Below are 12071 nucleotides of genomic sequence, written 5' to 3'. Positions count from 1 at the left end.
AACAAAAATGAATTTTCCTAGTAACCTTTTATATTCTTGTGAGTTTGAGATATTACACAGGTAGTAAGTAGCACAGATAAGATGAATACTTAGGGGGCTGGGAAGGTAGCTCAGTGGTACAGTGCTTATCTTACATGCACACCCTGGGTTCAATTCCTCAGCACCACATAAACAGAAAAAGCCGGAAGTGGCGCTGTGGCTTAAGTGGTAGAGTGCTAGCCTTGAGCTGAAGAGTTGAGGGACAGTGCCCAGACCCAGAGTTCAAGCCCCACCACCGACCAAAGAGGAAAACAAACAAACAAACAAAAATACTTAAGTTTATCTGAGTCATAATCTTGCTCTAAGAAGAAAGAGTTGTAATATTGCAGTTTGACAATGAAAACTTACCTTTACTCAATTTTCTAGCCTATGGTCGGTAGGTACAATATGGTAGGGACATTTGAGAAACATTTTTGGTTTCTAGACCCAAATGCATTTTGGTTATAGGAACCTGTATGGGAGAAATAATATGGAGAAATTTAACTTTCAATTTTTCCCTCTGGAGAGCAGATCAAACAGATGATGGAGGCTGCAACACGACAAATTGAGGAGAGGAAAAAACAGTTGAGCTTCATTAGCCCTCCGACACCTCAGGTATTATGTCCTTGTTACTCTGAAAATAATAGTCTTTAGCACAAAATTTTGTACCATCCATTCAAATGAGAGTTCAGAGGGTCATACCCCATAGTCATCTACCATATGAGAGTGTGCGTTTCTCAGCCCCTCTGATTTCTTTTGTTCTCTGTCCCATAGCCAAAGACAACTTCTTCCTCCCAGCCAGAGCGACTTCCAATTGGCAATACTATTCAACCATCCCAGGCTGCCACTTTTATGAATGATGCCATTGAAAAGGCAAGGAAAGCTGCTGAACTACAAGCCCGAATCCAAGCTCAGCTGGCACTGAAGCCAGGACTAATCGGCAATGCCAACATGGTGGGCCTTGCTAATCTCCATGCCATGGGCATTGCTCCACCGTGAGTACTTCCTGGAATCCCTTGTCGCTTCTCAGGCTTGAGAAGCAGTAAATAGCCCTAAATACTATTAAGCCTCATTTTCCATTGAACTTAAAATAATTTCTTAAGGTTTCATATTTTGTACATATGATCTGCAAATACCAATTGACTATTTTTTGGCTTTGTTATAAGGTGTATTATCTTTTTGTAATTGGTATAATTGAAATAAAAATTATTCATCTAGTATTGGGACTTGGAATAGAATCAGACTGTGAGTTTCTAACTCAGAGCTTTTGCCATAAAGCAACATTGAGTGAGACCAAATCTATGAGTTTTCTACAACTAGGCAAAGATATTAAGTTTGAGTTTTAGTATTTCATTGGTCTGGAATATAACCAATGACTCCAGAATTTTGTGTGGGCTAGAGATATATATAGCTCAGTAAGAGAGCACTTACCTATCTTGCATTAAGCCCTGGATTTGAGTCACATACATATACACACACAAAATTCAGAAGAAACGTAAGATTACAAAGTCTTTTCAATATAATTTAAAAATTAATTTCATTTGGTGCCCTATATTCAAATGTTCTGTTTGTTTGTTTTCTTCTCCTTTTATTATTTTGAACTCAGGGCTTTTCTGTACCACTTGAGCCATTCCTCAAACCCTGTTATTTTATTTTTTTTGTCGGTCATGGGGCCTGAACTCTGGGCCTGGGCGCTGTTCCTAAGCTCTTCAGCTCAAGGCTAGTGCTCTACCACTTGAGCCACAGCACCACTTCCGGCCTTTTCTGCTCATGTGATACTGAGGAATCGAACCCAGGGCCTTATGCATGCAAGACAAGCACTCTAACCACTTAGCCACCTTCCTAGCCCAAACCCTATTATTTTTTCAGACTGAATCTCACACTTTTTGCCTTAACTGGACTCAAACTAAGACTATGATCCTCATACCTGTGGCCTTCTTTGTGGTTGCAACAGTAGGTGTTTGCCCAACTTATTTATCGATAGAGGACTTGATAAGTAGCCTGTGTTTTGTCTACTGAAATTAAACTACAGTCCTCTCCAGGCACCGGTGGCTTGCACCTGTAATCCTAGCTACTCAGTAGGCTGAGATGTGAGGATCACAGTTCAAAGCCAGCCTGGGCAGGAAAGTAAGTGAGACTCTTATCTCCAATAAACCACCAGAAAACCGAAAGTGACACTGTGGCTCAAGTGGTAGAATGCCAGCCTTGAGCTGAAGAGCTGAGGCATGGTGCCCAAGCCCAGAATTCAAGTCCCACAACAGACAAAAAAAATTTTAAAATAAGCTACAGTCAGTCCTTTTACCTCTGTTTCCCTTGTAGCCAGGATTGTGGGCATAAGCTCATGATTAAGTGGTTGATTTCTATTTATTTTTATTTTTCATTATTATTATTATTATTATTATTGCCAGTCCTGGGGCTTGAACTCAGGACCTGGGCCCTATCCCTGAGCTGCTTTTGCTCAAGGCTAGTTCTCTAAAACTTGAGCCATAGCACCACTTCTGACTTTTTCTTTTGATGTGGTACAGAGGAATAGAACCCGTAGCTTCATGCAGGCTAGGCAAACATTCTACCACTAGGCCACATTCCCAGCCCAATTTTTTAAAATTCTTTGTGGATTTAGTTTTGTAGCACTTAGGTCACACTCACTGCCTGGTACATGATGGCAACTTTTCTATCACTATATCTCAAGCTTCAGTTTAATGTTTTTACCCTTAATCTTATATTAAAAAAAGAAATTATTATTTTAATGTTTTTAATCAAGATTTTATACTTCACAGATGAGGTTTTACTACCTAAAATTATGTTTTGTTTTATATGCTGTTTGTTTTTGTTGTTTTTGACTTTAATATTCTATGGGATTTACTTTTTTGTTGGCTGTTTTTCAGGAAGGTAGAGTTAAAAGATCAAACTAAACCTACACCACTGATCCTAGATGAGCAAGGTCGAACTGTAGATGCCACAGGCAAGGAGATTGAACTAACTCATCGCATGCCTACTCTGAAAGCCAATATTCGTGCTGTGAAGAGGGAACAATTCAAGCAACAGCTAAAAGAAAAGCCATCAGAAGACATGGAGTCCAATACCTTTTTTGACCCCCGAGTCTCAATTGCCCCCTCACAGCGCCAGAGACGTACTTTTAAATTTCATGACAAGGGCAAATTTGAAAAGATTGCTCAACGATTACGAACAAAGGTATCTGACTTAGCATATATTTGAGAATTTTAAGTAGGAAGCTGACAGAAAAATATGGCTAATTCAAGGTTCCCTGTTTTGAGGAATTAATTTAATTAATTTAAAGCAATGGCTAAATTTTTTAACTATTTTTGTAATATGATTTTCAGCTCTTTCTAATTACTATCTACCTAGCTGGAAATAAATGAAGTTTAAAATGTTCATGTAAAACTTACAGTGGAGAGAAACAATTCAGAAGCCTTGAGTGAGAGAGAAGTCTGTCTAGTGTTAAAATTCACTGCAGCCAATCCATCATCTGGAAAGTTCACTTGACTGTATTCTGTTAGTTTTGTCTGTAATTCCATTTCTGCATATCTAATCTAGGCACGCATTACAGGGTAAAGGAGAGGAGTGGATTTGATATATGTGTATGTACCAAGTAAGGGATAAAATAAAACAATGGCTCTTTTTCTAAACTTTGAGAAATTATGAATGGTATGTTAGCTAAGAAATTTCAACAAGGGCACTTCAAAGTTTAGGATTATACCACTTTTCTGTGGCAGCAACTTGTCTTGGTTTATCTTGCTTTTAGGCTCAACTGGAGAAGCTACAGGCAGAGATTTCACAGGCTGCTCGAAAAACAGGCATTCATACTTCAACTAGGCTTGCCCTCATTGCTCCTAAAAAGGAACTAAAGGAAGGAGATATCCCTGAAATTGAGTGGTGGGACTCTTACATAATCCCCAATGGCTTTGACCTGTGAGTTTGTTGTTATCTTTTTGTGTGTGTGCCAATCCTAGTGTTTGAACTCAGGGCCTGAGCTCTGCCCTGAGCTTTTGTGCTCAAGGCTATTATTTTACCACTTGAGCCATAGCCATTTGTAGTTTTTTTGTGGTTAATTGGAGCTAAGAATCTAAGACTTTTCCTGCCTGATCTGGCTTCGAACCAAGGTCCTCAGATTTCAGCCTCCTGAGTAGTTAGGATTTTAAGCATGCGGCACTGGCACCTGGCTCAATACTTTTCTGTGTGTGTGCTGGTCTTACGGCTTGAACTCAAGGCCTGGGCACTGTCCCTGAGCCTTTGTACTCAAAGCAACCACTCTATCACTTGAACCACAGTTCTACTTCTAGCTTTTTGCTACTTAATTGGAGATAAGAGTCTGACAGACTTTCCAGCCCAGGCTGGCTTTGAACCTTGATCCTCAGATCTCAGCTTGAGTAACAGTCTGTGCCACCAATGCCTACCTTGCTAATAACTTTTTTTGTGTATGTGTGTGGGTCCTGCATCTCGAACTCAGGGCCTACGTGCTGTCCCTGAGCTTCTTGGCTCAAGGCTAGCACTCTTTAACCACTTTAACCAAAGCTCCCCTTCTTGGTAGTTTACTGAAGATAAAGGTTTCACAGACTTTCCAGCCCAGGCTGGCTTAGAACTCTGATCCTCAGATCTCACTGAGCCTCCAGAGTAGCTAGGATTACAGGCATGAGCCATTTTTCCAAGGATTTGTTGTTACTAATGAGAGACTATGGTATCTTTCAGGAGTGTTAGCATAGAAAAAAGATTGAAGATGACTTGTGTAGTGAATGGAGCTAGTCTTAATAGGACCTTGTTTTCCTAAAAATTAAATAGAACCTAAATACATGTTAAAGATAAGTACTAAAAGCTCTGTATAGAGAATGAATTTTCTCATGTCCCAAGGCTCCTTTCTCAGCATCATCTCTATCCATATATCTTGTTTTTTCTTCTTCCTCCAATTTTAGTACAGAGGAAAATCCCAAGAGAGAAGATTATTTTGGAATCACAAATCTTGTTGAACATCCCGCCCAACTCAATCCTCCAGGTAATACATAAATTGCTCAATGAAGACACTAGAGCAGAATTAGCAATAAATCTTCACACAGTAATGGACGTGTCTATCTGTGCTGTGCAGTGCTATGAGCATGATCCACGTGTGATCAAGCACTTGAAAACTGAATCGTACTAGTGAAGTTTAGACCTTGAGTTTTTCATTTTATTCAATCTTAATTAGTTTAAATGATACATTGACTAGTGACTATTGAATATGCAACATTGAAAGTACTGAGGCTTCAATTAAAATACTAAGGCCTCACTTTTAGACAGCTTCACTTATGTGTGGCTTTTGCCAACTCCAACTCCAGTCTTGTACAGTACCACTTAATTCCTGCCCAAATGTAGGTTTTGTTTTTAGTATTTCTTTGTGGGTTTTTGTTTGTTTGTTTGTCTTGCTCAGCTTTGGGGCTTGAACTCTAGGCTTGGCGGCTGTCCCTCAGCTCTTCAGCTCAAGGCAAGTGCTCTACCACTTGAGCCATAGTTCCACTTCTGGTATTCTAGTGGTTTATGGGAAATAAGAGTCTCATGGACTTTCCTGCTCAGGTTGGCGTTGAACTGTGATCCTTAGATCTCAGCCTCCTGAGTAGCTAGGATTACAGGCTTGAGCCATCGGTGCCTGTCTTGTGGCTTTTTTAAATTAGCTGTTTGTCTTGAGATATGATGCATTGAGAATTGAGAATACTTAAAGCATTGAGAATTTTCCCTACATATATAGATAATAACTGATAACACTGTCTAAGTGTTGTATGGATCATAGCCGGTTGCTAGTGAGTCATACCTAGCTACCCAGGAGGCTGAGATCCAGAAGATTAAGCTTCAAAGCCAACCTAGGCAGAAAAGTTTGTGACGCTATCTATAGAAATAACCGGAAAACAAAAACAAAAACTGGACTTTGCTTTTGCTGGCTTCAAACCATGATCCTCAGATCTCAGCCTCTTGAATAGCTAGGATTATAGACACAAGCTATCAGTGCCCAGCAATACTTGAGGTGTTTTTTTTTTTGTGGGGGGGGGGGGGGGGCGGGTTTCTTTTGGTTGTGGGGCTTGAACTCTTGGCCTGGGCACTGTCCTTCAGCTCTTCAGATCAAGGCTAGTGCTCTACTACTTGAGCCACAGCACCACTTCTGGCTTTTTCTGATTATGTAGTGCTGAGGAATCAAACCCAGGGCTTCATGCATGCAAGGTAAGCATCCTACCACTGAGCCACCTTCCCAGCCCATACTTAAGGTGTTTTTGTTGTTGTTGTTGGGTTTTTTGTTTGTTTGTTTGTTTTTCTTTTTGTCAGTCGTGGGGCTTAACTCTGGGCCTGAGCGCTGTCCCTCAGCTCTTCAGCTCAAGGCTAGCGCTCTACCGCTTGAGCTACAGCGCCACTTCCGGTTTTCTGGTGGTTTATTGGAGATAAGAGTTTCACAGCCTTTCTTGCTCGGGCTGGCTTTGAACCGTGATCCTCAGATCTCAGCCTCCTGAGTAGCTAGGATTACAGGCATGAGCCACCAGCACCTGGCTTGTTGTTTTTAGGGGGTGCCAGTCCCAGGGTTTGCACTCAGGACTTGGGCAATATCCTTGAGCTTTTTTTCTCCCCCTCAAGGATAACATTTTATCACTGAGTCACAGCTACACTTCTACCTTTTTTGGTGATAAATTGGAGAGAAGAGTCTCACAGAAGCCCATGCAAATAGCTCATGTCTATAATCCTAGCTACTCAGGAAGCTGAGATCTGAGGATCATGGTTCAAAGCCAGTCCAGGCAAGAAAATTTATAAGACTCTTATTGCCAGTTAACCACCAGAAAACCATAAGTGGCTCAAAGTGGTAGACTGTTAGCCTTGAGCAAAAAAGCTCTAGGACAGCCCCCAAGCCCTGAGTTCAAGTGAGACCTACCAAAAAAAAAAATCTCACAGACTTTCTTACCCAAGTTGGCTCTGAACTGCGATCATCAGATCTAAGTGACCTGAGTAACTAGGATTACAAGTGTGAGCTACTGGTGCCTAGCAACTTGAGCATTTTTAACCTAAAAACTTGAAATACATGCCAGGCACTGACATCATTGGTATGAATCATTAGAAGAATGTGGGGTTTGTCTGCTTTTAACTATTGATTGAACCTTCTTGAGAGTCTGGAGGATTTTTTTCATTTCCTGTGACTAAATGTAGGCTAACAAAAGGGCTCAAATAGTAAAGGGTTTTCTTTTTTTGGGGGGGGTCCGGTCGTGGGGCCTAAACTCTGGGTCTGGGCGCTGTCTCTCAGCTCTTCAGCTCAAGGCTAGCGCTCTACCACTTGAGCCACAGCGCCACTTCTGGCTTTTTTCTTTTTGCTTATGTGGTGCTGAGGAATCGAACCCAGGGCTTCATGCATGCAAGGCAAGCGCTCTACCACTGAGCCACCTTCCCAGCCCTGGTAAAGGGTTTTCTAACAAGTGCAAGGCCCTGAATTCAAACTCCAGTACCACCTAAGAAAAAAAAAATCAAGGGGCTGGGAAGGTGGCTCAGTGGTAGAACGCATGCCTTGCATGCATGAGGCCCTGGGTTCAATTCCTCAGCACCACATAAGAAAAAAGAAAAAAGCCGGAAGTGGCGCTATGGCTCAAGTGGTAGAGCACTAGCCTTGAGCTGAAAAGCTGAGGGACAGCGTCCAGGCCCAGAGTTTAGGCCCCATGACTGGACCCAAAAAAAAAAAAAGTAGGCCAGTGCTTTTCAAAATCATATTCCATGGGAACATCAAAATGTAAGGGATGACATAGTAGAACTTCAGATACCTTCACCTACCCCAATCCTTACCCAAAGTAACTAGAGCAGTAGTAATCATGTTTTTTATATTTGCGCATTGTTTTTGATGAGTTCTACTACTTAATCAACTGAGAAAAGTACTTACGAAAGATAAAAACTTTATGCTTCTTTTAATGTTTAAGCAAGGACTTAGTATAACAAGTCCAAGTGGGGAGAAATGGAGAAGAGAGAAACATTTACTATTACCCATGCAGAAAGTGAGAGTTAAAGACTCGAGACTAGGGCTGGGAAGGTGGCTCAGTGGTAGAGCGCTTGCCTTGCATGCATGAGGTCCTGGGTTCGATTCCTCAGCACCACATAAGCAAAAAAAAAAAGCCAGAAGTGGCGCTGTGGCTCAAGTGGTAGAGTGCTAGCCTTGAGCTGAAGATTCAAGACTATACCAGGTGCAAGTGACTGACACCTAAAATCCTAGCTACTCTAGAGGCTGAGATCTGGGAATCTTGCTCAAAGCCAAAGAGGCAGGAAAGTCATTGAGATTTTTTTTTTTTTCCTTAGTTGTGGGGCCTGAACTCTGGGCCTGGGCACTGTCCCTCAGCTCTTTAGATCAAGGCTAGTGTTCTACCACTTGAGCCACAGCACCACTTCCAGCTTTTTGCTTTTTTCTGCTTATGTGGTGCTAAGGAATCAAACCCAGGGCCTCCTGCATGCAAGGCAAGCGCTCTACCACTGAGCCACCTTCCTAGCCCCTATCGGTGAGAGTCTTATCTCCAATTAACCACCAAAAAAGCCAGAAGAGGAGTGTGGCTCTAGTGGTGGTGTGCTAGCCTTGAGCAAAAAAGCTCCAGGACAATACCTGGGCCCTGAGTTGAATCCCAGGACTGGCAAATGTTTTTTTAAAAATCAATTTTATCTTTTTATTTTTATTTTTTTGGTTGTGGGACTTGAACTCTGGTCCTGGGCTCTGTCCTTCAGCTCTTCAACTCAGGGCAAGACTCTACCACTTGATTCACAGTGTCACTTAGGGTTTTCTGAGTGGTTTATTGGAGATAAGAGTCTCACAGACTTTCCTGCCTGGGCTGGCTTTGAACCTTGATCCTCAGATCTCAGCCTCCTGAGGATTACAGGCATTAGCCTCCAGTGCCTGGCTAATATTGTTTGTTTATTTTTTTGCCAGTGTTGGGGCTTATACTCTGGGCCTAGACACTGTTCCTGAACTTCTTTTGCTAAAGGCTAGTGCTCTACCACTTGAACCACAGTACCACTTCCAGCTTTTTCTCCTTGAACCTCGGCACTACTTCCAGCTTTTTCTGAGTAGTTTATTGGAGATAACAGTCTCACAGACTTTTCCTGTCCCAGCTGGCTTCAAACTGATCCTCAGATCTCAGCCTCCAGAGTAACTAGGATTATAGGCATGAGCCACAGCTTTAAAATAACAGTTAAAAGGGCTGAGAAGGTGTTTTAATGGTAGAGTGTTTGCCGTGCATGAATGAGGCCCTGGGTTCAATTCCTCAGTACCACATTACCAGAAAAAGCCAGATGTGGGGCTGGGAAGGTGGCTCAGTGGTAGAGCACTTGCCTTGCATGCATAAGGCCCTGGGTTCGATTCCTCAGCACCACATAAACAAAAAGAAAAAAGCTGGAAGTGGCGCTGTGGCTCAAGTGGTAGAGCACTAGCTTTGAGCTGAAGAGCTGAGGGACAGAGTTCAGGCCCTACGACCGGATCCAAAAAAAAAGAAAAAGCCAGAAGTAGAGCTGTGGCTCAAGTGGTAGAGTCCTAGCCTTGAGCTGAAGAGCTGAGGGACCAGAGTACAGGCCCCAGGACCGACAAAAAAATAAAAATAAGTAACTAAAACAACAGTTATTTTTTTAATGCTGCTGATATCCACCTAAGCCCCTCTAATATTCTACTGGTTTGGTACACTCATTTCTCTGACAGTAGACAATGATACACCAGTTACTCTGGGAGTATATCTTACCAAGAAGGAACAGAAGAAACTTCGGAGACAAACAAGGAGGGAAGCACAGAAGGAACTACAGGAGAAAGTAAGGCTAGGCCTGATGCCTCCTCCAGAGCCCAAAGGTACACTTTTTAGTTGGTACTGCTGTTATAAGTTTATCTGTCAAGTTTATCTTTTTAGTTTTAGAAGGATTTTAACAGCCATCTGAGTGTTTTCTGTTTCTCAGTTATTTGCATGATTTATTATAGATGTCACTTAAGGCTTATTTTTCAGAATTATTAGTTGTACAGTCTGGGAATGTGGCTTAGTGATAGAGGGCTTGCCTAGCATTCATGAAGCCCTGGGTTCAATTCCTCAGTACCATAAACAGAAAAAGCCAGAAGTGGTGCTGTGGCTCAAGTGGTAGAGTGCTAGCCTTGAGCAAAAGAAGCTCAGGGACAGTGCCTGAGAGTTCAAGCCCTAGGACTGGGGGGAAAAAAAAGAATTATCAGTTGTATAGTGCTCTGATTTTCCTGGAGTGGTGCTAGTCTTGAAATTCATGAAAATAGAAATTGCAGTATTTGCGGAGTTGTTATTCTTAACATTTCAAATTTTAAAATGAAAAATAGTTGACATGGAAGCTCACACAAGAGGATATCAAGTTCAAGACCATCTGGGTTTTATAGCAAGAAGGCCTGGGAAGGTGGATCAGTGGTAGAGTGCTTGCCTTGCATGCAATGAGGCCCTGGATTCGATTCCTCAGCACCATTTAGCAGAAAAAGCCAAAAGTGGTGCTGTGGCTCAAGTGGTAGGGTGCTAGCCTTGAGCTGAAGAGCTGAGGGACAGTGTCCAGGCCCAGAGTTCAGGCCTCACGACCAGCAAAACACACACACAGACACACACACACACACACACACACACAGAGACACACAGACACACACGGGCTGGGAATATGGCTTTGTGCTAGAGTACACACACACACACACACACACACACACACACACACACACGGGTTGGGAATATGGCTTTGTGCTAGAGTGCACACACACACACGGGCTGGGAATATGGCTTTGTGCTAGAGTGCACACACACACACACACACGCGGGCTGGGAATATGGCTTTGTGCTAGAGTGCACACACACACACACACACACGTGGGCTGGGAATATGGCTTTATGCTAGAGTACACACACACACACACACACACGGACACACACACACGGGCTGGGAATATGGCTTTGTGCTAGAGTGCTTGCCTAGCATGCATGAGCCCTGGGTTTGATTCCTCAGTAGCATATCAACAGGAAAAGCTGGAAGTGGCGCTGTGGCTCTCAGGTGGTTAGAGTGCTAACCTTGAACAAAAGAAACTCAGGCAGTGCCCAGCCCTAGGACTGTAAAAAAAAGTAAAAATAAAAACACAGAAAGAGCTAGGCACTGATGGCTCACACCTGTAATCCAGCTACTAAAGAGGCTTAGGTCTGAGAATCATGATTTGAAGCCAGCCTGGGCAAGAAAGTCAATGAAACTCTGATCTTGAGTTAACTTCCAAAAAGCCAGAAGTATGGCTGTGACTCAAGTGGTAGAGCACTAGCATTGAGCAGAAAAGTTCAGGGATAGCTCCCAAGCCTTGAGTTCAAGCCCCAGGACCAGTAATAATTAAAAAACAACAACAAAACACCAAGAAACTTAAACTCAGGGCCTAGGCATTGTCCCTAGGCTTTTTTTACACTTGCACACACACAAATGAAAATGAAGCAACATACAGAGCGGCTATGATGAAACACCTATAATCTAGCACTTGGTGTACGAAGGCAGGAACAGTGAAAATATGAGACCTAAGTTGGCTGTATCAGAAGACCTTGTCTCACTAACAGAAAAAAATAGTACATCAAAAACTTACCCGGGGGGGCTGGGAAGATGGCTCAGTGGTAGAGCGCTTGCCTTGCGTGCATGAGGCCCTGGGTTCTATTCCTCAGCACCACATAAGCAGAAAAGGCCGGAAGTGGGGCTGACGCTCAAGTGGTAGAGTGTTAGCCTTCAGCTGAAGAGCTGAGGGACAGCGCCCAGCCCAGCTTTCAGGCCCCACAACCGAGCAAAAAAAAAAAAAAAAAAAGAAAGAAATGTACTTACGGGGCTGGGAAGGTGGCTCAGTGATAGAGTGCTTGCCTTGCATGCATGAGGCCCTGGGTTCAATTCCTCAGCACCACATAAGCAGAAAAAGCCAGAAGTGGCGCTGTGGCTCAAGTAGTAGAACACTAGCCTTGATCTGAAGAGCTGAAGGACAGTGCTCAGGCCCAAAGTTCAGGCCCCACAACTGACCAAAAAAAAAAAAAAGTACTCACTACCTTATGTATGTAACTGTAGCCCCTCTG

General features: G+C 42.8%; 1 protein-coding gene across 3 annotated transcripts in view; it reads left to right on the top strand.

The window, feature by feature from the left end:
* Window positions 1–12071, top strand: part of Prpf3 (pre-mRNA processing factor 3) — a 34483-nt gene that overhangs the window by 9284 nt on the left and 13128 nt on the right. For all 3 annotated transcript variants that reach the window (XM_042682081.1, XM_042682082.1, XM_042682083.1), the window contains 6 exons: window positions 550–633; window positions 793–1013; window positions 2904–3210; window positions 3782–3948; window positions 4947–5026; window positions 9698–9841. In XM_042682081.1, the coding sequence (XP_042538015.1) occupies window positions 550–633; window positions 793–1013; window positions 2904–3210; window positions 3782–3948; window positions 4947–5026; window positions 9698–9841 (1003 nt within the window). The remainder of the gene's footprint in view (window positions 1–549; window positions 634–792; window positions 1014–2903; window positions 3211–3781; window positions 3949–4946; window positions 5027–9697; window positions 9842–12071) is intronic.

This window comes from Dipodomys spectabilis, unplaced genomic scaffold (assembly GCF_019054845.1).
Source record: "Dipodomys spectabilis isolate Male_0828 unplaced genomic scaffold, ASM1905484v1 ptg000069l, whole genome shotgun sequence".
Taxonomy (NCBI): domain Eukaryota; kingdom Metazoa; phylum Chordata; class Mammalia; order Rodentia; family Heteromyidae; genus Dipodomys; species Dipodomys spectabilis.
Note: the sequence above shows the minus strand (reverse complement) of the source record. Positions and strands in the feature narration are given on the sequence as shown.